Here is a 23,648-nt window from a genome sequence, read left to right as displayed (position 1 = left end):
AAGATCTTTACTGTACTAAATTGAACAGAGATACCTTAGAAAGTGGAGAGAGAGATATAAGTAGATAAATAATATTATTTCAGTTGATGGAGGACTTTGAGAATAGGTTGTCTTATTTGCATTCAATTCTAAGAACAATAAAATATCTTTGCATTTTTCATATCTGTAATATATTTTTGAAGATTCTTTAGAAGATTCTATGGGTAATAAGGGGATTAAAATGAAAAATAAAGATCTCCCTTCCTCTTCTAGTCCCCATATTACATTTTTCAAGGATTACTTATTTCTTGTGACCCTTCCAGAAATTTTCCATGTCTATTTTTTTTGGTATGTACGTGTGTGTGTTCTTTTTTTTTTTTTTCTCCTTCCACAAAATAGTTGCTGAATAAAGACTAGAACCCACGTCTCTTGATTCCTAGGCCAGTATTTTTTTTCCTGATAAAAGTCAAGGTAAGTAAAATGGAACTAGATGGAAGAGAAACTTAAATGTTGAAGTTTTCAGGCTGATATGAGTGTTTAGGCTAATATGAGTATCACGGCATTTGTCCTGAGCATTTAACACTAAAACAAAATTTGATATAATTGAATTTTGTTTTAATTTTAGAATTGCTGAATCTTATATTCCACTTTCAGCTCTGTCATTTTTTAAATTTATATATCTTTAGGTATCAACCTGGACAAAGCAATATCAAGCTGCAGCTCATCAGGACATCCCTGCCATGAACCAACTATCTGACTGGCTAATGAAAAACTTGCCAGACAATGACAATGAAGAAAATTTGATTCATGGAGATTTCAAACTAGATAACATAGTTTTCCACCCTAAAGAGGTATTGGAAGCCCTGTTTATAAAAAATTGAGTATGTCTGATTTGGGATACACATACTAAGTAGATGTTCCCCCAGAGCACTGAAGGAGCCCACCCCATCCCCATTCTTCCCCTATATTCAAAACTAACTTTACCACTCACAACTTTTAGAAATAAGTCCTGCAGATATTCTGGCATAGGTATCTGCCCACCTTAAAAGGCTGGGTCTAATCATCTGATTTACTACTTTAAACGGATTTGGAAATTTACATGCATGTTGCTGTTTTCTTCAAAGAAATTTTTCAGCTACTAAATATATTTAGCTTATCCACGTTCTTGCTCTTTCTTCTGGTTCATTTTCATTTTTTTCCCTATCTGACAAAGAATTTTTAATTTGATTATTATAAGCTCAGAGAGGACAGAATTCCAAAAGACTCTTTTGAGGCTTCAAAAGAATTTGTATGAGGTTAATGTAACCTTGCCCTGTGTAAATGTACACAGTGTAATCTTTATAAAGAGTACAAACAAATCAGAACTATAACCCTCCTCCACTGAGCATAGTGAGGCATAAGATTGGAGGAGTGTGGTGGGAATGAAGAAAGTACTTCAGTTCTCCTCTCTTTACCTGTATGCCTTTGGACAAGACATTTATTTGGCCCTTAGTATTCTGATATTGATGTGAATGATTTACAGTTCCCTGAATCTTCCTTCTTAGGAGAAAATTTTCTGGGTTCATTAGTTTTCTCAGAATGCTAAGATGTTTTAGGGCAGGAAGAGCTGTTCTAAATTCATGTGCTAAGCTTCTGGGTTTCATGTTCGTTTCATACAGGAAGAGGACAGGATGAAAATAACATTATAAATTGCATTGCTGTCGTAATTCAAAGTACTACTATATCAATTGAAAGTTCAAATATAATATAAAGACATACGAGCACATTCACCATCAAGACAGAAAATTTTTCACAGAAAAGTCAGTTTGGGTATTTAAATTATGTATATGTAATTATACGTATGTGTGCATATGTAACTTATTGTTAATGGTATGGTTAAATTCTAAATTATAACTGTTAAATATAGAATAGGAAAATTAAAGATTGCTAATTTATAACCTGGAAAAATTAGAAAAGCGTATACCTTAAAACAGCAGGATCTGGTCTATATTTTATCTATTTCATTTGGTTCATTAATATTTTTGGAGCCTATCTTTGAATAAGTCAGCATTCTTTATGTGTTCTATCAATATAACTACAGTACTTTTACATTCATTACTTAAGCAAGGAAGGAAAAATTCAGACCTAAATCTCCTTAGTTATGTGTTGTCTACCAAAATGTTTAAATATGCTGAAATTAAATATTAAATATGCTGAAAGTAATGGCAGGTAAGTTCCAAATAGTTATTCCCTTTTTATATTTAATCTCATGTTAGAAAACCATTTTTTATAGGATTAAAGTTGCCAAACAGGAATCATCTAACTTAAGTTCTGTGTAGGCAATGCTAATTTGTTACATATATCATTATCTTTTATGTTTTAGGGTTATATAGTAGCTAGTAAAATGTCTTCTACTTTATACCCAGTAATCCCATAATTATTAGTTAAATCAAAGTTAATCAATTTCTGTCTCATATAAATATGCGTAGCTAATTGTTTTTTTTTTTAATAGCTACTTTATTTATTTATTTATTTATTTATTTATTTATTTATGGCTGTGTTGGGTCTTCGTTTCGTTGGAGGGCTTTCTCTAGTTGCGGCAAGCGGGGGCCACTCTTCATCACGGTGCGGGGGCCGCTCTTCACCGCGGTGCGCGGGCCTTTCACTATCGCGGCCCCTCCTGTTGCGGGGCACAGGCTCCAGACGCGCAGGCTCAATAGTTGTGGCTCACGGGCCCAGTTGCTCCACAGTATGTGGGATCTTCCCAGACCAGGACTCGAACCCGTGTTCCCTGCATTGGCAGGCAGATTCTCAACCAATGCGCCACCAGGGAAGCCCTGTGTAGCTAATTTTTTATGGAAGTAACATACAGTTGACAAAGTACAAGTCAACTGGCATTTATTTATTACCAACTGTGTGCTCTGAAACATGGGGTTAGAAGGAAAAACAGCTCTTAATGAGCTCAAAATACAGATGGAGAGAAAAGATACTCGGGTAACAGCAGAGAACAATATGTACGCAAATGCTGAAGTATATCATACAATAAAACTAAGAGAGTAGTCAAAGAAGGAAAACATTCCCACTGTGGACTGGCATTAAAAGCTATGAAACTTTAGAATTTAATTCTAGTCAATAGTTTAATTCTAGTCAATAGTTCCATCTCATTTTTTAAATTTCATAAATAAGTAGAAAATTAGACTATGTTTGTTTTTTCATGAAGGCACTTCACAAATTGGAAAATCAGTCCCTGGATGTGTATAGGTATGTGCTCAACTGTATGTATTCCTAGGGGTATGATTGAAAGCTTTTTATTTTTCCTTTGAGGGTAAGGATTATACCTTTAATTAATTTTTTTCTTACCTTTGTTTCTAGAGTCTATATGGTAGATGCTCAATAAATGAGGACCTTCTAGACTAAGAGCTCCTATAAAGCAGTAAATGCATCTTATTCATTTCTGCAGATAGTTACATGTTTCTGAATGAATCTATGTTAAAAGAATTGATTTTAATTAATCACTAAGGTACTATTTCCATCTCATTTATTTATGCTTAATTTTTATTCTCTACCAGTATGACCTTAACCCCTTTCTGTGCCTCAGTTTTTATTGTAACTTTTTATTTTGAAATCATTAAAGACTCACAAGAAGTTGTAAAAATAGTAGAGGGCCCTGTGTATCCATCATCCAGATTCCCCAAAGAGATCTCACACAACTAGAGTATATTATCAAAGCCAGGAAATTGACATTGTGTGACTTGTGTGCCTTTTGGATTGGGGGAAAAAAAATTTCAGGGTTCCCAAGGAGCTGAAATGAGGTAATTGATATGGAGCAACTAGCTGGTACCTGGCACAACTGGTGCTCAACTTATTTCAATTCTCTTCTTCTTTTCCATTCTTTTCCCCTCTGTTTTTCTAAGATTGCCTATCAAGGTCTATTCTTTAGAAAAAATTGGGGTAAAAGCAAATCTTTACTTTTAGTAGATATGTACTAAAACCTAAACAGTAGTTATAGGGGATGCAATTATAGGAGATTTATAAGTTGTACATTTCTGTAATGTTTAAGGTTTGAGGTTTTATTGGGGTTTTTTCCCCCAAACAACAGCATATTTTATTTTTGTCATCAGAAAACGCAACAATTAAGAAAGAAAACAAAAACAATTTTAAATGATAAACCATCTAGGAATGTGTGTGGTAAACCAGTAAAGAATTACTAAAGGGAATAACAAAACTAAAATATATCATTCAATTTCACAATCCCTAGTTATTTTCTAGTTACTGATATGTAAAGTATTTGAAGAATGTTTGAGCAAGTGTTTCAGTAGTACAAAATGCTCACTACAATGTTTAAAAGAAATCCAGTTTTCCTGGAAAATATCATTAATTTTCCAAATATAAATCTTACCCATCTGGCAGAGAAATGTTTAAGACTTTGGAGTTTAATGTACATATTACCATTTCAACTTGAAAAATAAATATATTTAATAAACCCATAGATATTTTATCTGCATTCATTAATTAGTAGTCAGATGTATTTACGATAAATATAAGGACACTTTTTTCTGAAGTCATCTGCCTTGCAGCCTTTTATATGTTCTCTTATGAAAAAAAAAATTTGTTATGCAAAACAAAACTTGTGTTTTTAATGGATTTTTCTCTTTAATTCCCCCACTATTTCTAAGATGTCAGTGTAGTTAGAGAAAAGCTTAGTTATCAAACTTAATTTTATTGCTAGAAAAGACAGGGGGATTGGGTTTTTTTCCAATCTTTTTACTTTTCAGATGTTTTTAAATACCCTTAATACGCTCTTTGGTCATAAAGCCAGGTTTTGAACTCAGACCTACTGACTTCCAATTCCATATGATTCCTTCCACACTGTACTGCTGCTTATCTCTGTTGGAACTGGTCAGCTTTGGTAATCTAGAAACTGAAACCCTTGTCTTTGACCACAGCCTCACTACCTTCTACTTCTTTTATTTCTTTATACCTCACGTGAGATGCTACAAATTTGATTGCTCTTACTTTAGAATCCATGAAACCCTTATGACTTCATTTGACTTCTCACCTTGCCTGGCCCAGGTGGGCATGATCAATCATTTCAAGAACTACCTTCTTTTTTTTTTTTTTTTTTTAAAACATCTTTATTGAAGTATAATTGCCTTACAATGGTGTATTAGCTTCTGCTTTATAACAAAGTGAATCAGTTATACATATACAATATGTTCCCATTTCTCTTCCCTCTTGCATCTCCCTCCCTCCCACCCTCCCCATCCCACCCCTCTAGGTGGTCACAAAGCACCGAGCTGATCTCCCTGTGCTATGCGGCTGCTTCCCACTAGTTATCTATTTTACATTTGGTAGTGTATATATGTCCATGACACTCTCTTACCCTGTCACATCTCACCCCACCCCCTCCCCATATCCTCAAGTCCATTCTCTAGTAGGTCTGTGTCTTTATTCCCGTCTTGCCACTAGGTTCTTCATGGCTTTTTTTTTTTTTTCTCCTTACATTCCGTATATATGTGTTAGCATACTGTATTTGTTTTTCTCTTTCTGACTTACTTCACTCTGTATGACAGACTCTAACTCCATCCACCTCATTACAAATACCTCCATTTCATTTCTTTTTATGGCTGAGTAATATTCCATTGTATATATGTGTCACATCTTCTTTATCCATTCATCTGTCAATGGACATTTAGGTTGCTTCCATGTCCTGGCTATTGTAAATAGAGCTGCAATGAACATTTTGGTACATAACTCTTTTTGACCTATGGTTTTCTCAGGGTATATGCCCAGTAGTGGGATTGCTGGGTCGTACGGTACTTCTATTTGTAGTTTTTTAAGGGACCTCCATACTGTTCTCCATAGTGGCTGTATCAATTTACATTCCCACCAACAGTGCAAGAGTGTTCCCTTTTCTCCACACCCTCTCCAGCATTTATTGTTTCTGGATTTTTTCATGATGGCCATTCTGACCGGTGTGAGATGATATCTCATTGTAGTTTTGATTTGCATTTCTCTAATGATTAATGATGTTGAGCATTCTTTCATGTGTCTGTAGGCCATCTTATGTCTTCTTTGGAGAAATGTCTATTTAGGTCTTCTGCCCATTTTTGGATTGGGTTGTTCGTTTTTTTGTTATTGAGCTGCATGAGCTGCTTGTAAATCTTGGAGATTAATCCTTTGTCAGTTGCTTCATTTGCAAATATTTTCTCCCATTCTGAGGGTTGTCTTTTGGTCTTGTTTATGGTTTCCTTTGCTGTGCAAAAGCTTTTAAGTTTCATTAGGTCCCATTTGTTTATTTGTGTTCTTATTTCCATTTCTCTGGGAGCTGGGTCAAAAAGAATCTTGCTGTGATGTATGTCATAGAGTGTTCTGCCTATGTTTTCCTCTAAGAGTTTGATAGTGTCTGCCCTTACACTTAGGTCTTTAATCCATTTTGAGTTTATTTTTGTGCATGCTGTCAGGGAGTGTTCTAATTTCATACTTTTACATGTACCTGTCCAATTTTCCCAGCACCACTTATTGAATAGTCTGTCTTTTCTCCACTGTATATTCTTGCCTCCTTTATCAAAGATAAGGTAACCATATGTGTGTGGGTTTATCTCTGGGCTTTCTATCCTGTTCCATTGATCTATATTTCTGTATTTGTGCCAGTACCAAACTGTCTTGATTACTGAAGCTTTGTAATATAGTCTGAAGTCAGGGAGCCTGATTCCCCCAGCTCCATTTTTCGTTCTCAAGATTGCTTTGGCTATTCGGGGTCTTTTGTGTTTCCATAGAAATTGTGAAATCTTTTGTTCTAGTTCTGTGAAAAATGCCAGTGGTAGTTTGATAGGGATTGCATTGTATCTGTAGATTGCTTTGGGTAGTAGAGTCATTTTCACAATGTTGATTCTTCCAATCCAGGAACATGGTATATCTCTCCATCTATTTGTATCATCTTTAATTTCTTTCATCAGTGTCTTATAATTATCTGCATACAGGTCTTTTGTCTCCTTAGGTAGGTTTATTCCTAGATATTTTATTCTTTTTGTTGCAATGGTAAATGGGAGTGTTTTCTTAATTTCACTTTCAGATTTTTCGTCATTAGTGTATAGAAATGCAAGAGATTTCTGTGCATTAATTTTGTATCCTGGTGCTTTACCAAATTCATTGATTAGCTCTAGTAGTTTTCTGGTAGCATGTTTAGGATTCTCTATGTATAGTATCATGTCATCTGCAAATAGTGACAGCTTTACTTCTTTTTTTCCGATTTGGATTCCTTTTATTTCTTTGTCTTCTTTGATTGCTGTGGCTAACACTTCCAAAACTATGTTGAATAATAGTGGTGAGAGTGGGCAACCTTGTCTTGTTCCTGATCTTAGTGGAAATGGTTTCAGTTTTTCACCATTGAGGACAATGTTGGCTGTGGGTTTGTCATATATGGCCTTTATTATGTTGAGGAAAGTTCCCTCTATGCCTACTTTCTGCAGGGCTTTTATCATAAATGCGTGTTGAATTTTGTCGAAAGCTTTCTCTGCATCTATTGAGATGATCATATGGTTTTTCTCCTTCAATTTGTTAATATGGTGTATCACATTGACTGATTTGCGTATATTGAAGAATCCTTGCATTCCTGGGATAAACCCCACTTGATCATGGTGTATGATCCTTTTAATGTGCTGTTGGATTCTGTTTGCTAGTATTTTGTTGAGGATTTTTGCATCTATGTTCATCAGTGATATTGGCCTGTAGTTTTCTTTCTTTGTGACATCTTTGTCTGGTTTTGGTATCAGGGTGATGGTGGCCTCGTGGAATGAGTTTGGGAGTGTTCCTCCCTCTGCAATATTTTGGAAGAGTTTGAGAAGGATAGGTGTTAGCTCTTCTCTAAATGTTTGATAGAATTCGCCTGTGAAGCCATCTGGTCCTGGGCTTTTGGTTGTTGGAAGGTTTTTAATCACAGTTTCAATTTCAGTGCTTGTGATTGGTCTGTTCATATTTTGTATTTCTTCCTGGTTCAGTCTGGGCAGTTTGTGCATTTCTAAGAATCTGTCCATTTCTTCCAGGTTGTCCATTTTATTGGCATAGAGTTGCTTGTAGTAATCTCTCATGATCTTTTGCATTTCTGCAGTGTCAGTGATTACTTCTCCTTTTTCATTTCTAATTCTATTGATTTGAGTCTTCTCCCTTTTTCTCTTGATGAGTCTGGCTAATGGATTATCAATTTTGTTTATCTTCTCAAAGAACCAGCTTTTAGTTTCATTGATTTTTGCTATTGTTTCCTTCATTTCTTTTTCATTTATTTCTGACCTAATCTTTATGATTTCTTTCCTTCTGCTTGCTTTGGGGTTTTTTTGTTCTTCTTTCTCTAATTGCTTTAGATGCAAGGTTAGGTTGTTTATTCGAGATGTTTCCTGTTTCTTGAGGTAGGCTTGTATTGCTATAAACTTCCCTCTTAGCACTGCTTTTGCTGCGTCCCATAGGTTTTGGGTCGTCGTATCTCCATTGTCATTTGTTTCTAGGTATTTTTTGATTTCCCCTTTGATTTCTTCAATGATCACTTCGTTATTAAGTAGTGTATTGTGTAGCCTCCATGTGTTTGTATTTTTTACAGATCTTTTCCTGTAATTGATATCTAGTCTCATAGCGTTGTGGTCAGAAAAGATACTTGATATGATTTCAATTTTCTTAAATTTACCAAGGCTTGATTTGTGACCCAAGATATGATCTATCCTGGAGAATGTTCCATGAGCACTTGAGAAAAATGTGTATTCTGTTGTTTTTCGGTGGAATGTCCTATAAATATCAATTAAGTCCATCTTGTTTAATGTATCATTTAAAGCTTGTGTTTCCTTATTTATTTTCATTTTGGATGATCTGGCCATTGGTGAAAGTGGGGTGTTAAAGTCCCCTACTATGATTGTGTTGCTGTCGATTTCCCCTTTTATGGCTGTTAGTATTTGCCTTATGTATTGAGGTGCTCCTATGTTGGGTGCATAAATATTTACAATTGTTATACCTTCCTCTTGGATCGATCCCTTGATCATTATATAGTGTCCTTCTTTGTCTCTTGTAATAGTCTTTATTTTAAAGTCTATTTTGTCTGATACGAGAATTGCTACTCCAGCTTTCTTTTGATTTCCATTTGCATGGAATATCTTTTTCCATCCCCTCACTTTCAGTCTGTATGTGTCTCTAGGTCTGAAGTGGGTCTCTTGTAGACAGCATATATATGGGTCTTGTTTTTGTATCCATTTAGCCAGCCTGTGTCTTTTGGTGGGAGCATTTAATCCATTTACATTCAAGGTAATTATCGTTATGTATGTTCCTATTCCCATTTTCTTAAATATTTTGGGTTTGTTATTGTAGGTGTTTTCCTTCTCTTGTGTTTCTTGCCTAGAGAAGTTCCTTTAGTATTTGTTGTAAAGCTGGTTTGGTGGTGCTGAGCTCTGTCAGCTTTTGCTTGTCTGTAAAGATTTTAATTTCTCCATCAAATCTGAATGAGATCCTTGCTGGGTAGAGTAACCTTGGTTGTAGGTTTTTCTCCTTCATCACTTTAAGTATATCCTGCCACTCCCTTCTGGCTTGCAGAGTTTCTGCTGAAAGATCAGATGTTAACCTTATGGGGATTCCCTTGTGTGTTATTTGTTTTTTTTCCCTTGCTGCCTTTAATATGTTTTCCTTATATTTAATTTTTGACAGTTTGATTAATATGTGTCTTGGCGTGTTTCTCCTTGGGTTTATCCTGTATGGGACTCTCTGTGCTTCCAGGACTTGATTAACTATTTCCTTTCCCATATTAGGGAAGTTTTCAACTATAATCTCTTCAAATATTTTCTCAGTCCCTTTCTATTTCTCTTCTTCTTCTGGGACCCCTATAATTCGAATGTTGGTGCGTTTAATGTTGTCCCAGACGTCTCTGAGACAGTCCTCAGTTCTTTTAATTCTTTTTTCTTTATCCTGCTCTGCAGTAGTTATTTCCAGCGTTTTATCTTCAAGGTCACTTATCCTTTCTTCTGCCTCAGTTATTCTGCTATTGATCCCATCTAGAGTATTTTTAATTTCATTTATTGTGTTTTTCATCGTTGCTTGGTTCCTCTTTAGTTCTTCTACGTCCTTGTTAAATGTTTCTTGCATTTTGTCTATTCTATTTCCCAGATTTTGGATCATCCTTACTATCATTATTCTGAATTCTTTTTCAGGTAGACTACCTATTTCCTCTTCATTTGTTAAGTCTGGTGTGTTTTGACCCTGCTCCTTCATCTGCTGTGTGTTTTTCTGTCGTCTCATTTTGCTTATCTTACTGTGTTTGGGGTCTCCTTTTCACAGGCTGCAGGTTCGTAGTTCCCGTTGTTTTTGGTGTCTGTCCCCAGTGGCTAAGGTTGGTTCAGTGGGTTGTGTAGGCTTCCTGGTGGAGGGAACTAGTGCCTGAGTTCTGGTGGATGAGGTTGGATCTTGTCTTTCTGGTGGGCACGTCCACGTCTGGTGGTGTATTTTGGGGTGTCTGTGGCCTTATTATGATTTTAGGCAGCCTCTCTGCTAATGGATGGGGCTGTGTTCCTGTCTTGCTAGTTGTTTGGCATAGGGTGTTCAGCACTATAGCTTGCTGGTCATTGAGTGATGCTGGGTCTTGATGTTGAGATGGAGATCTCTGAGAGATTTTTGCCGTTTGGTATTACGTGGAGCTGGGAGGTCTCTTGTGGACCAGTGTCCTGAAGTTGGCTCTCCCACCTCAGAGGCACAGCCCTGATGCCTGGCTGGAGCACCAAGAGCCTTTCGTCCACACGGCTCAGAGTAAAAGGGAGAAAAAATAGAAAGAAAGAAAGAAAGAGGCTATAATATAGTGAAATAAAATAAAGCTATTATAAAGTAAAGCTATACAGACAAAATCTCACCCAGAAGCATTTACATATACACTCACAAAAAAAGGAAAAGGGGAAAACTTAATATATCCTGCTCCCAAAGTCCACCTCCTGAATTTGGGATGATTCGTTGTCTATTCAGGTATTCAACAGATGCAGGCACATCAAGTTGATTGTGGAGCTTTAATCCGCTGCTTCTGAGGCTGCTGGGAGAGATTTCCCCTTCTCTTCTCTGTTCGCACAGCTCCCGGGGTTCAGCTTTGGATTTGGACCTGCCTCTGCGTGTAGGTCGCCTGAGGGCGTCTGTTCCCCTCCCAGACAGAACGGGGTTAATGGAGCAGCTGCTTCGCTTCGGGGGCTCTGGCTCACCCAGGCCGCGGGGAGGGAGGGCTACGGAGGAGGCGGGGCGAGCCTGCGGCGTCAGAGGCCGGCGTGACGTTGGAGCAGCCTGAGCCGCGCCCTGCGTTCTTCCAGGAAAGTTGTCCCTGGATCACGGGACCCTGGCAGTGGCGGGCTGCACAGGCTCCCGGGAGGGGCAGTGTGGATAGTGACCTGTGCTCGCACACAGGATTTTTGGAGGCGGCAGCAGCAGCCCCAGCGTCTCACGCCCGTCTCTGGAGTTCGTTTAGGCGGCGCTCTGAATCCCCCCTCCCCGCGCACCACGAAACAAAGAGGCAAGAAAAAGTCTCTTGCCTCTTCGGCAGCTGCAGTGTTTTTCCCAGTCTCCCTCCCAGCCAGCTGTGGTGCGCTAACCCCTTCAGGCTGTGTTCACGCCGCCAACCCCAGTCCTCTCCCTGCGATCCAACCGAAGCTGAGCCTCAGCTCCCAGCCCCGCCCGCCCCGGCGGCTGAGCAGACAAGCCTCTTGGGCTGCTGGGTGCTGCTCGGCGCCGAGCCTCTGTGCGGGAGTCTCTCCATTTTTTCCTCTGCGCCCCTGTTGCTGTGGGGTCTGCGCTGATAGCCGCGGCTCGCGCCCGTCTCTGAAGTTCATTTAGGCGGTGCTCTGAAACCCCTCTCCTCGCGCACCAGGAAACAAAGAGGGAAGAAAAAGTCTCTTGCCTCTTCGGCAGCTGCAGACTTTTTCCCGGACTCCCTCCCGACTAGCTGTGGTGCGCTAACCCCTTCAGGCTGTGTTCACACCGCCAGCCCCAGTCCTCTCCCTGCGATCCGACCGAAGCCCTAGCCTCAGCTCCCAGCTCCGCCCGCCCCGGCGGGTGAGCAGACACGCCTCTCGGGCTGGTGAGTGCAGGTCGGCACTGATCCTCTGTGCGGGAATCTCTCCACTTTGCCCTCCGCACCCCTGTGGCTGTGCTCTCCTCCGTGGCTCCGAAGCTCCCCCCTCCACCACCCACAGTCTCTGCCCGTGAAGGGGCTTCCTAGTGCATGGAAATCTTTCCTCCTTCACAGCTCCCTCCCACTGGTGCAGGTGCCGTCCCTATTCTTTTGTCTCTGTTGTTTCTTTTTTTCTTTTGCCCTACCCAGGTACGTGGGGATTTTCTTGCCTTTTGGGAGGTCTGACGTTTTCTGCCAGCGTTCAGTGGGTGTTCTGTAGGAGCAGTTCCACGTGTAGATGTATTTCTACTGTATCTGTGGGAAGGAAGGTGATCTCCACGTCTTACTCTTCCACCATCTTCTCTCCTCCCAAGAACTACCTTCTTTATTATCAATGAATTAATAATTTTTTGACTGGATGTGTGTGCAAGTAATGTAAGAGTTATAAAGTTTCCTGACCTTATATTGTTATTCCAGAATCTTCTCACCTCTTGACTTTATATATAATCTCCAACCCTGATCTTGGTTCATTGTATTTTTGCTACAGAATGAAGTCGTAAAGTCACGTTAATGGGGTCTGGGACATATCTACGCTGCATAATTTCATCTAGGTTGGAACTTCATCTCTTTGTAAAATCTGTGACATTTTTTTAAATGGCTTTTTCAAATCTTTTCTATTCTTCTCGAACTATCAAGTTGCCTTTTACATCTAGACTCCCACTCTCACATTTAGACTTGATTCGTTTTTGTCCTTTTAGTCACTTTTCAGCACAAGCTACTTTCTAGGGATTACATACCCCTGGAAGTTCTCTTGATGTTGTTGAAGACATTTCAGTCCACTACACAATGTTTCCTTCATGCAGACTGATGGGTGACATTTTTCTTAAGCCATTGCCAAGAAAAATTGTTACTTTTTAAAAATTAAAGTATAGTCGATATATAGTATTATGTAAGTTACAGGTGTACAGTATAGTGATTCACAAATTTTAAAGGTTATACTCCATTTATAGTTATTATAAAATATTGGCTATATTCTCTGTGTCCTTATAGCTTATTTTATACATAATACTTTGTACCTCTTAATCCCCTACCTCTAAATTGCCCCTCCCTCCTTCCCTCTCCCCATTGGTAACCACTAGTTTGTTCTCTAAGTCTATAAGTCTGTTTCTTTTTTGTTATATTCACTAGTTTATTTTTTACATTCCACATATAAGTGATATCATGCAGCATTTGTCTTTCTCTGTCCAACTTATTTCACTTAGCATAATACCATCCAAGTCCATGCATGTTGTTGCAAATGGCAAAATTTCCCTCTTTTTTATGCCTGAGTAGTATTCCATTTTATATATATATATATATATATATATATATCATGTCTTCTATATCCATTCATCTGTTGATGGACACTTAGGTTGCTTCCATATCTTGACTATTGTAAATAATGCTGGTATGAACACTGGATACATGTAACTTTTCAAATTAGTGTTGTTGTTTTCTTCAGATATATACCCAGGAGTGGAATTGCTGAGTCATATTATAGTTCTATTTTTAGTTTTTTGCAAAACCTCCATACTGTTTTGCACAGTGGCTGCACGAATTCACATTCCCACCAACATTGTATGAGGATTCCCTTTTCTCCACATCCTCACTAGCATTTGCTATTTGTGTTCTTTTTGATGATGGCCATTGTGACAGGTGTGAGGTGATATCTCATTGTGGTTTTGATTTCATTTCCCTAATGATTAGCGATGTTGAACATTTTTTCATGTGCCTGTTGACCATCTTCATTTCCTCTTTGGAAAAAAGTCTATTCAGGTCTTATGCCCATTTTTTAATCAGGTTTTTTTTTTTTTTAAATATTGAGTTTTATGAGCTGTTTATATATTTGGGATATTAATCCCATATTGGTCATATCATTTGCAGATATTTTCTCCCATTCAGTAGGTTGTCTTCTTATTTTATTGATGGTTTCCTTTGCTATGCAAAAGCTTTTAAGTTTAATTAGGCCCCATTTGTTTATTTTTGCTTTTATTTCCTTTGCTTTAGGAGATAAATCTAAAAACATATGGCTACAATTTATATCAAAGAGTGTGGTCTGTTTTCATCTAGGAGTTTCATTTCTAGTCTTACATTTAGGTCTTTAATCCATTTTGAATTTATTTTTGTATGTAGTGTGAGAAAATGTTCTTATATCATGCTTTTACATGTAGCTGTCCAGTTTTCTCAGAACCAGTTTTGAAGACACTGTCTTCTCCATTATATATTCTTGCCTCCTTTGTCATAGATTAATTGACCATAAGTGTGTGGATTTATTTCAGCATTCTCTGTTATATTCCATTGATCTTTGTGTCTGTTTTTGTGCCAATACCATACTGTTTTAATGACTGTAGCTTTGTAGTATAATCTGAAGTCAGGGAGCATGATTCCTCCACTTCTGTTCTTTCTCAAGATTGTTTTGGCTATTCAGGGTCTTTTGTGTTTCCATAAAAATTTAATTTTTTTTTGGCCACACTGCACGCCTCATGGGATCTTAGTTCCCCTACCAGGGATTGAACTCAGGCCCTTGGCAGTGAAAGCACAGAGTCCTAACCACTGGATCTCCAGGGAATTCCCTCCATATAAATTTAAGAATTATTTGTTCTAGTTCTGTGAAAAATGCCATTGGTATTTTGATAGGGATTGCATTGAATCTGTAGATTGCCTTGGGTAGTATGGTCATTTTAAGAATATTAATTCTTCCAGTCCAAGAACATGGTATATCTTTCCATCTGTTTGTGTCATCTTCATTTTCTTTCATCAGTATCTTATAGTTTTCCAACTGCAGGTCTTTTACCTCCTTAGGTAGGTTTATTCCTAGGTATTTTGTTCTTTTTGATGCAATGGTAAATGGGATTATTTCCTTAATTTCTTTTTCTGATAGTTCATTGTTAGTGTATAGAAATGCAACAGATTTCTGTACATTAATTTTGTATCCTGCAACTTTGCCAAATTCATTGATGAGCTCTAGTAGTTTTCTGGTGGTGTCTTTAGGATTTTCTATGTATAGTACCATGTGATCTACAAAGAGTGACAGTTTTACTTTTTCCTTTCAAATTTGGATTCCTTTTATTTCTTTTTCTTGTCTGACTGCTGTGATTAGGACTTCCAATACTATATTGAATAAAAATGGCAAGAGTGGGCATCCCTGTCTTGTACCTGATCTTAGAGGAAATCCTTTCAGCTTTTCACTGTTGAGTATGATGTTAACTGTGGGTTTGTCATGAATGACCTTCATTATGTTGAGATATGTTCCCTACTCTACGCCCACTCTCTTGAGAAAAATACCATAAATGGATGTTGAATTTTGTCAAAAGCTTTTCCTGCATCTATTGAGATGATCATATGATTTTTAGTCTTCAGTTTATTAATGTGGTGTATCACATTGATTAATTTGCAGATATTGAAAAGTCCTTCCATCCCTGGGGTAAATCCCACTTTATCATGGTGTATGATCCTTTTAATGTGTTGTTGTATTTGGTTTGCTAGTATTTGGTTGAGGATTTTTGCATCTATGTTCATCAGTGATATTGGCCTGTAACTTTCTTTTTTTGTCATATCTTTGTCTGGTTTTGATATCAGGGTGATGCTTGCCTCATAGAATGGGTTCAGAAGTGTTACTTCCTCTGCAGTTTTTTGGAATAGTTTAAAAAGGATAGGCATTAACTCTTCTGTAAATGTTTCGTAGAATTTACCCATGAAGCCATCTGGTCCTGGACTTCTGTTTCTTGGGAGTTTTTAAATTACTGATTCAATTTCATTACTGGTAATTGATCTGTTCATATTTTCTATTTCTTCCTGGTTCAGTCTGGGAAGATTGTGCCTTTCTAAAAATTTGTCTGTTTCTTCGAGGTTGTTCATTTCATTGGCATATAGTTGTTCATTGTAGTCTCTCATGATTCTTTATATTTCTGTGATGTCAGTTGTAACTTCTTTTTCATTTCTGATTTTATTGATTTGATACCTCTCCCTTTTTTTCTTGATAAGTCTGACTAAAGGTTTGTCAGTGTTGCTTATCTTCATAGAGAACCAGCTTTTAGTTTCATTTATCTTTTCTATTGATTTTTTTAGTCTCTATTTCATTTATTTCTGCTCTGATCTTTACGATTTCTTTTCTCCTACTGACTTTTGGTTTTGTTTGTTCTTCTTTTTCTAGTTCCTTTAGGTGTAAGTTTAAGTTGTTTATTTGAGATTTTTCTTTTTTCTGAGGTAAGCTTGTATCACTATAAGCTTCCCTCTTAGAACTGCTTTTGCTGCATCTCATAAATTTTGGATCATCATGTTTTCATTTTCATTTGTCTTTAGGTAAGTTTTTATTTCCTTGTTGACTTCCTCAGTGTTCCATTTGTTGTTTAGTAACATATTGTTTAGCATCTTGTGTTTTTTGCAGTTTTTTTCTAGTAGTTGATTTCTAGTCTCTTAGCGTTGTGGTTGGAAAAGATGCTTCATATGATTTCAGTTTTCTTAAATTTACTGAGGATTGTTTTGTGGTCTAGCATGTGATCTATCCTGGAGAATGGTCCATGTGCACTTGAAAAGAATGTGTATTCCGCTGCTTTCAGATAGAATATTCTATATATATCAACTAAGTCCATCTGTTCTAATGTGTCATTTAAGGCTTATTGATTTTCTGTCTGGGTGATCTGTCCATTAATGTAAGTGGGGTGTTAAAGTCCCCCACTAGTATTATGTTACTGTCGATATCTCCGTTTATGTCTGCTAATATTTGCTTTATGTATTTAGGTGCTCCTATGTTGGGTGCATATGTATTTACAATTGTTATATATTCTTCTTGGATTGATCCCTTGATCATTATGTGTAGTGTCTTTGTCTCTTGTAACAGTCTTTATTTTAAAGTCTATTTTGTCTGATATAACTTTTACTACCCCAGCTTTCTTTTGATTTCCATTTACATAGAATACCTTTTTCCATCCTCTCACTTTCAGTCTTTGTGTGTCTTTAGATCTCAAGTGAGCTTCTTGTAGGCAGCATCTATACAGGTCTTGTTTTTGTATCCATTCAGCCACTCTGTGTCTTTTGACTGGAGCATTTATTTCACTTACATTTGAGGTAATTACTGATATGTAAGTTCTTATTGCCATTTTGTTAATTGTTTTAGAATTGTTTTGTGGGTCTTTTTTTCCCCCTTTCTTATTCTTTTGTTCTCTTGTCATGTGATGTGATGAGTATCTTTAGAGTTATGTTTGGATTCCTTTTTCTTTTTTGTATGTATATCTATTATAGATTTTTGGTTTGTGGTTATGATGAGGTAGGTGGGTATACATACATATATATATGATTGTTCTAAGTTGCTGACTGCTTAATTTCAAATGCATTTTAACAACCCTGCATTTGTACTCTCTTCCTCTCATGATTACTGTTTTTGATATCATATTTTACATCTAATTGGTTGTGTATTCCTTACCTGCTTATTGTGGATATTAATGATTTTACTACTTTTGTCTTTTAATCTTCCTACTAGCTTTGTACATGGATAATTTCCTACCTTTACTTATGTTTGCCTTTACCAATGAACTTTTTCATTTCATAATTTTCTTGTGTCTAGTTGTGGCCTTTTCTTTTTTGCTTAGAGAAGTTTCTTTAACATTTCTTGTAAACCTAGTTTGGTGATGCTGAACTCTTTTAGCTTTTGTCTGTCTGTAAAACTTTTGATCTCTTCATCAAATCTGAATAAGAGCCTTGCTGGGTAGAGTATTCCTGGTTGTAGGGTTTCCCTTTCATCACTTTATTCTTTTTTTTTTAATTTATTTCTTTAATTTATTTATTTTTAGCTGTGTTGGGTTTTCTTTGCTGTGCACTGGCTTTCTCTAGTTGTGGCGAGTGGAAGCTACTCTTTGTAGTGATGTGTGGGCTTCTCATTTTGGTGGCTTCTCTTGTTGCAGAGCACGGGCTCTAGGCACGTGGGCTTCAGTAGTTGTGGCGTGTGGGCTCAGTAGTTGTGGCTCGCAGGCTCTAGAGTGCAGGCTCAGTAGCTGTGGTGCACAGGCTTAGTTGCTTCATGGCATATGGGATCTTCCCGGACCAGGGCTCGAACCTCTGTCCCCTGCATTGGCAGGTGGATTCTTAACCACTGCACCACTAGGGAAGCCCCCCTTTCACCACTTTAAAGGTATTGTACCACTCCCTTCTGGCCTGTAGAGTTTCTGCTGAAAAGTCAGCTGATAACCTTATGGGAGTTCCCTTATATGTTATTTTTTGCTTTTCCCTTGTTGCTTTTAATAGTCTCTCTTTATCTTTGCTTTTTGCCATTTTAATTAAAATGTGTCTTGGCATGTTCCTCTTGGGGTTAATCCTTTATGGGACTCTACACTTATGGGACTTGGATGTCTATTGCCTTTCCCAGGTTAGGGAAGTTTTTAGCTATTATGTCTTCAAATATGTTCTCATCCCCTTTCTCTCTCTCTTCTCCTTGTAGGACCTCTATAATGCAAATGTTATTGTGCTTGATGTTGTCCCAGAGGTCTCTTAAACTGTCCTCATTTCTTTTCATTATTTTTTCTTTTTCTGTTCCACATCAGTGATTTGCACTACTCTGTCTTCCAGCTCACTGATCCATTCCTCTGTATCATTTAGTCTACCGTTGATTACTTCTAGTATATTTTTTCATGTCATTTATTGGATTCTTCATCTCTGTTCAGTTGTTCTGCATATTTTTTGACTCTTTGTTAAGAACTTCTAACTTCTCGCTCTGTGTATCCATTCTTCTCCTGGGTTTTTTCATCATCTTTACCATCACTACCCTGAACTCTTTCTTAAGTAGGTTTCCTGTCTCCACTTCACTTAGTTCTTTTTCTGGGGTTTTGTCTTATTTCTTCATCTGGAACATGTTCCTCTGTCACCTCATTTTGCCTAAGTTGCTGTTTGTATTTTTATGTATCTGCTAAGTTAGTTACATTTCCCGACCTTGGAGAAGTGACCTTCTGTAGCAGATGTCCTATGCATCCCAGCAGTGCACTTCTTTCTCATCTCCCAAGCTATATGCTCTAGGGGTTCCCCCTATGAGGGCTACCTGGGACCTTCTCTTGTGGCCAGCTGAATATGTGGGCAGTCTGGTAGGTTTTGTTAGCCCCCAGTCTGGTTGGTTGCTACGCTCTACCTTATGTGGAGGCTGCCGGCTGCTGGTTGGCGGGGCTGGGTCACAAGGCCGCTGACTGAAGAACTAGCCCAGGGGGGCCCCAGGGCTAGTGCTGGCTCACTGGTTGGCAGAGTCAGGGTCCAGAAGACTCCATGGTTGTTGCCCACCTTCCTAGTGGGTGAAGCCAGGTCCTGGGGTTATTTCCAGACTACTGGCAGGCAGAGGAGGTCCTGGAGTCAGTTGCAGGGTCCAAGGATTCCAGAGATGGTATCAGATTGCTGCTGGTGGGGGGTGGGTTTCTGACACAGGGTCGGGGGTGTCCAGAAGCTTGAATTAGCCTACTAGTGAACAGGGCTGGGGCCAAGCTTGTCCCAGGGCAGGGTCTCTGGCCTGTTGGTAGATGGGCTGGGTCTGCAGGCTGCCAGATTGTGGTTTTCTTCCATCTGGTCCCTGCCCACTGGCGGCTGGAGCTAGGTCCTGGGCCCTCTGGTAGGCAGGGCCAGGTCCAGAGGCAGCTGTGGGCTTAGGGGGTCTTAAGGCAGCCTGTCTGCTGATGGGTGGGGCTGTGTCCTTGCCCAGTGGGTTGCTTGGCTTGAGGCACCCCAGCACTGGCGACTACAGGCTGTTGGGCCAGGGCAGGGCTGGGTCCTGGGGGTAATAAGCCAGAGGGAGGATTCCACAATGGTGCCTGCCAACACCAATGTCCACATGGTAGAAGGAGCTCCCAAGAATGGCTGCCACCAGTGTCTGTGGCCCCAAGGTGAGCTGCAGTTGCCTCCTGCCTCTCTGGGAGACTCTCCAAGACCATCAGGTAGGTCTGTCCCAGGCTCCTATCAAGTTATGGCTTTTATTTTGGGTCCTGGAGTGTGTGAGATTTTTTGTGCACTGTTTAAGAGTGAAGTCTCTGTTTTCCCCAATCCTCTGGGACTCCCATAATTAATCACCACTAGCCTTCAAAGCCAAATGCACTGGGGGCTCATCTTCCTGATGCAGGACCCCCAGAATGGGGAGCCCAACGTGGGGCTCAGACCTCTCACTCCTGTGGGAAAACCTCTGCAGTGTAATTATTCACCAGTTTGTGGGTCATCCAACTGGGGTTATGGGACTTGACTATATTGTGAGTCCACCTGTCCTACCCACCCCATTGTGGTTCCTTCTTTATGTTTTTAGTTGTAGAAGATCTTTTCTGGTAGGTTCTGGTCTTTTTCATTGATGGTTGTTCTGCTTATAGTTGACTGATCTCTTGACTGATCTCTCCATGAAAATTGTCACTCTTGAGCAGCTGGGTTTTTTTGCTTTGTTTTGAAGTACAGTTGATTTGTAATATAATGTTAGTTTCAGTTTCAGATGTAAAGCATTGTCATTCAGTGTTTTTGCAGATTATACTCCATTATAGGTTATTATAAGATAATGAGTATAATTCCCTGTGCAATACAATATATCCTTGATGCTTATCTGTTTTGTATATAGTAGTTTGTATCTGTTAACCCCATACCCCTAATTTGTCCCTCTCCCCTCCCCTTTCACCTTTGTAACCACAAGTTTGTTTTCTATATCTGTGAGTCTGTTTCTGTTTTGCCTATGCATTCATTTGTATTATATTTTGGATTCCACATGTAAATGATATCATACAGTATTTTTCTTTCTCTGTCTGACTTATTTCACTAAGCATAATATTCTCTAGGTCCATCCATGTTGTTGCAAATGGCAATATTTCATTCTTTATTATGGCTGAGTAATATTCCATTGTGTATATTACCACATCCTCTTAACCCAATCATCTGTTGATGGGCACTTGGAAGCAACCCAAGTGCAGCTGGTTTGTTTTTAATCTACATGCACTATAAACATTGTGACTGATTATGCTTCATACTTTATTTTGTCCATAGAAAACTCAGAGCAAATTCTGCTGTCAACACTAAAAACTATATATCAATATGACCTGTGACATTTAATTTTGTATAATAACCTACTCTTAGCTTTATCACTTTATTAAAAATTATTATCTTTTTTCCTACCTCCTTCATCTATTGTCAGTCCTACTGTATTGCATGTGTTTCTTTTGTTTTGAAAAGGTAATATACATACATATTAATAAAATTCAAGGGACTTCCCTGGTGGAGCAGTGGTTAAGATTCCGCCTGCCAATGCAGGGGACACAGGTTCGATCCCTGGTCCAGGAAGATCCCACGTGCTGCGGAGCAACTAAGCCTGTGCACCACAACTACTGAGTCTGTGCTCTAGAGCCCGCGAGCCACAACTACTGAGCCTCTGCACCACAACTACTAAAACCCGTGTGCTCTAGGGCCTGCATGCCACAACTACTGAAACCTGTGTGCCTAGAGCCTGTGCTCCACAACAAGAGAAGCCACTGTGATGAGAAGCCCGCACACCACAGTGAAGAGTAGCCCCCGCTCGCCGCAACTAGAGAAAGGCCGCGTGCAGCAACGAAGACCCAACACAGCCAAAAATAAATTAAAAATTTAAAAAAAAATTCAATATGGCAAAAAGCATACCTAGAAAATAAAACTTAATGTAGAAGATAATCAACAAAATGAAAAGCTTCAGTTGTGCTGAGGTTTCAGAAAAACTCTCAGAAATCATTTTAAGTTCTTTTGCAGCTAAATGAATTAGTAAATGTTCACCCCATCCACTAGAAGTTATGCTATGCTTTTTATAGCTCTGTACACAAACAGGAATAGACAGGATTCTAATAAACCATTGCTAATTAATTTATACTAATTGATGATTTGATGAACCATCAGTTTTTCTCACTGGCTATTGTTTTATAGCTTTTTGGGTAATTACTTTTAAAATGTTACAAATTTCTTGAAACTTAACTCCGGGGAAAATTCCCAATTTTCAATTAAAAAAAGGTAAACATTTATAGCATAATTAAGTATATCATCTTCTTTTCTTTGGACATCAAGAGCACAGAAACAAACAGAATGGTATAGAGAAAAATGCGTCCAATCCTTTTTTTAAGCAAATTTAACAAATCTAGCTAACATGGTAACATAATTCAATATAACCACAACCATAAAAAGTCTTATGAAGTCAAACCATAGAGGAGGCAGTGATCAATTTTTCCCATAGTCATAATGGTAAGTTTTTTATTGCCTGCTATATGCCAGGCTCTGTACTTATTCATTGAATAAATACATTTTGGCCACCTACTGTATGTCAGGTACTTCGCAGCTAGACACTGGTAAACAAAATAGACATGTTACCTGCTCTTATTTCATCTTCACACTAACTCTATGCAAGAGGTGTATGTTATGGCTGCAAAAACTGAGAATCAGAAAGGTTAACTAGCTTGTCCAGAATTACACAGCCAGTAAATGCTGGAGGTAGGACTTGAATACAGGTCTGTGATTCCAAAGACCACATTTTTCCTTAAAGCTACAATAATGTGTTCAAGTGTGTGAGAGAAGCAAGGGAGTGCAAGCACACACAAAGTTACATAAAGGCATGAAACCCAGTAACTTGCATTGCCTAAGTGAGCTTTGCTGTTTTATCTGGCTTAGATAACCTTGTCTAGATTATTGCTGCAGCCTCCTCATTGCCTCCCCTACAGTCTATTCAAAATATAGCAGCAAGAGTGACCTTAAAATACAAATCCTATCATGTCACTCCTCCCATAAAGAACCCTCCAATGGAGTGTCTCCTCCCATATCCCATCCCTCCTGCCTCAGTCCCATGAAGTAACCATAGCCATTGCTATCAGTTTGGTGTATATTCTTTCAACTTTGCATATTCATTTGTACCCTTTTTTTTAAACAAATAGGATGATACTATGCATATTATTTTACAAATTGCCTTTTCCCCTTGTATTTGCAGTTGAATGTCCTGTGTTCTTAACATAAAGCTATATAGTCCCTTGATACATATTGTTACAAAATAGAATGAGGAAAACTTTCTGTGTTATTGGTTCCAAATTACACAACTCTTTTATCATGTTGCTATATAATGGTGGATTTTGTATTCATAAAACAAACAGCATCTTTTATAACAATTATAGTTTTATATCTACAGCATGAAATAACTTACTTTAAAAAATTACTATTGTCATAGGAGTGTAATATTTGTTATGTTGTAAGATTCATTACCAGAGCATAGATTCTTAAATTATAAGTAATTGTTAGAATTTCTTCTTTACTATAGTTACTCCCAGTTGAAACTTTTCAACTGCTTTTGCCTCCGTTCATTAGTAGACATGTTAAGGCTGTGTAAAGTAAAATGCAGAGCTGTTGGCCAGTAATGGAACCAGGGGACTTGGCTCTATTTGATAAATGAAATGTGCCACTGTGGGTAAAGACTGCAAACTACAGCCTCACATTTGCTTTTGATGGAAAATATGATTTTCAATATATTCTATTTCATTCATCTCCTTATTTTAGTTGTTTTGGATTTAATATATTAAAACCTTTTTATTTTTAATTACAG

The 23,648-nt window shown here is 38.3% G+C and overlaps 1 protein-coding gene, 1 long non-coding RNA gene and 1 pseudogene across 5 annotated transcripts in view; 2 read left to right on the top strand and 1 right to left on the bottom strand.

Moving 5' to 3' along the window:
• Positions 1-23,648, top strand: part of ACAD11 (acyl-CoA dehydrogenase family member 11) — a 103,363-nt gene that overhangs the window by 17,489 nt on the left and 62,226 nt on the right. For all 3 annotated transcript variants that reach the window (XM_082459244.1, XM_082459243.1, XM_082459245.1), the window contains one exon: positions 666-830. In XM_082459244.1, coding sequence (XP_082315370.1) covers positions 666-830 — 165 coding nt within the window. The remainder of the gene's footprint in view (positions 1-665; positions 831-23,648) is intronic.
• On the bottom strand, positions 2,475-23,642 carry LOC309659523. Its single transcript, XR_014262860.1, has 2 exons — positions 12,451-23,642; positions 2,475-5,061 (listed from the first exon to the last, which is right to left on the bottom strand). It is a non-coding gene; the product is annotated as an uncharacterized lncRNA (long non-coding RNA).
• Positions 9,962-23,648, top strand: part of LOC309659503 (ras-related protein Rap-1b pseudogene) — a 377,624-nt pseudogene continuing 363,937 nt past the window's right edge. Inside the window, exon 1 of the transcript XR_014268350.1 lies at positions 9,962-9,988. The product of XR_014268350.1 is annotated as a ras-related protein Rap-1b pseudogene (transcript). The remainder of the gene's footprint in view (positions 9,989-23,648) is intronic.

This window comes from Balaenoptera physalus, assembly GCF_965194825.1.
Source record: "Balaenoptera physalus genome assembly, chromosome: 4".
Taxonomy (NCBI): Eukaryota; Metazoa; Chordata; class Mammalia; order Artiodactyla; family Balaenopteridae; genus Balaenoptera; species Balaenoptera physalus.
This window is presented reverse-complemented; position numbering and strand designations above follow the sequence as displayed.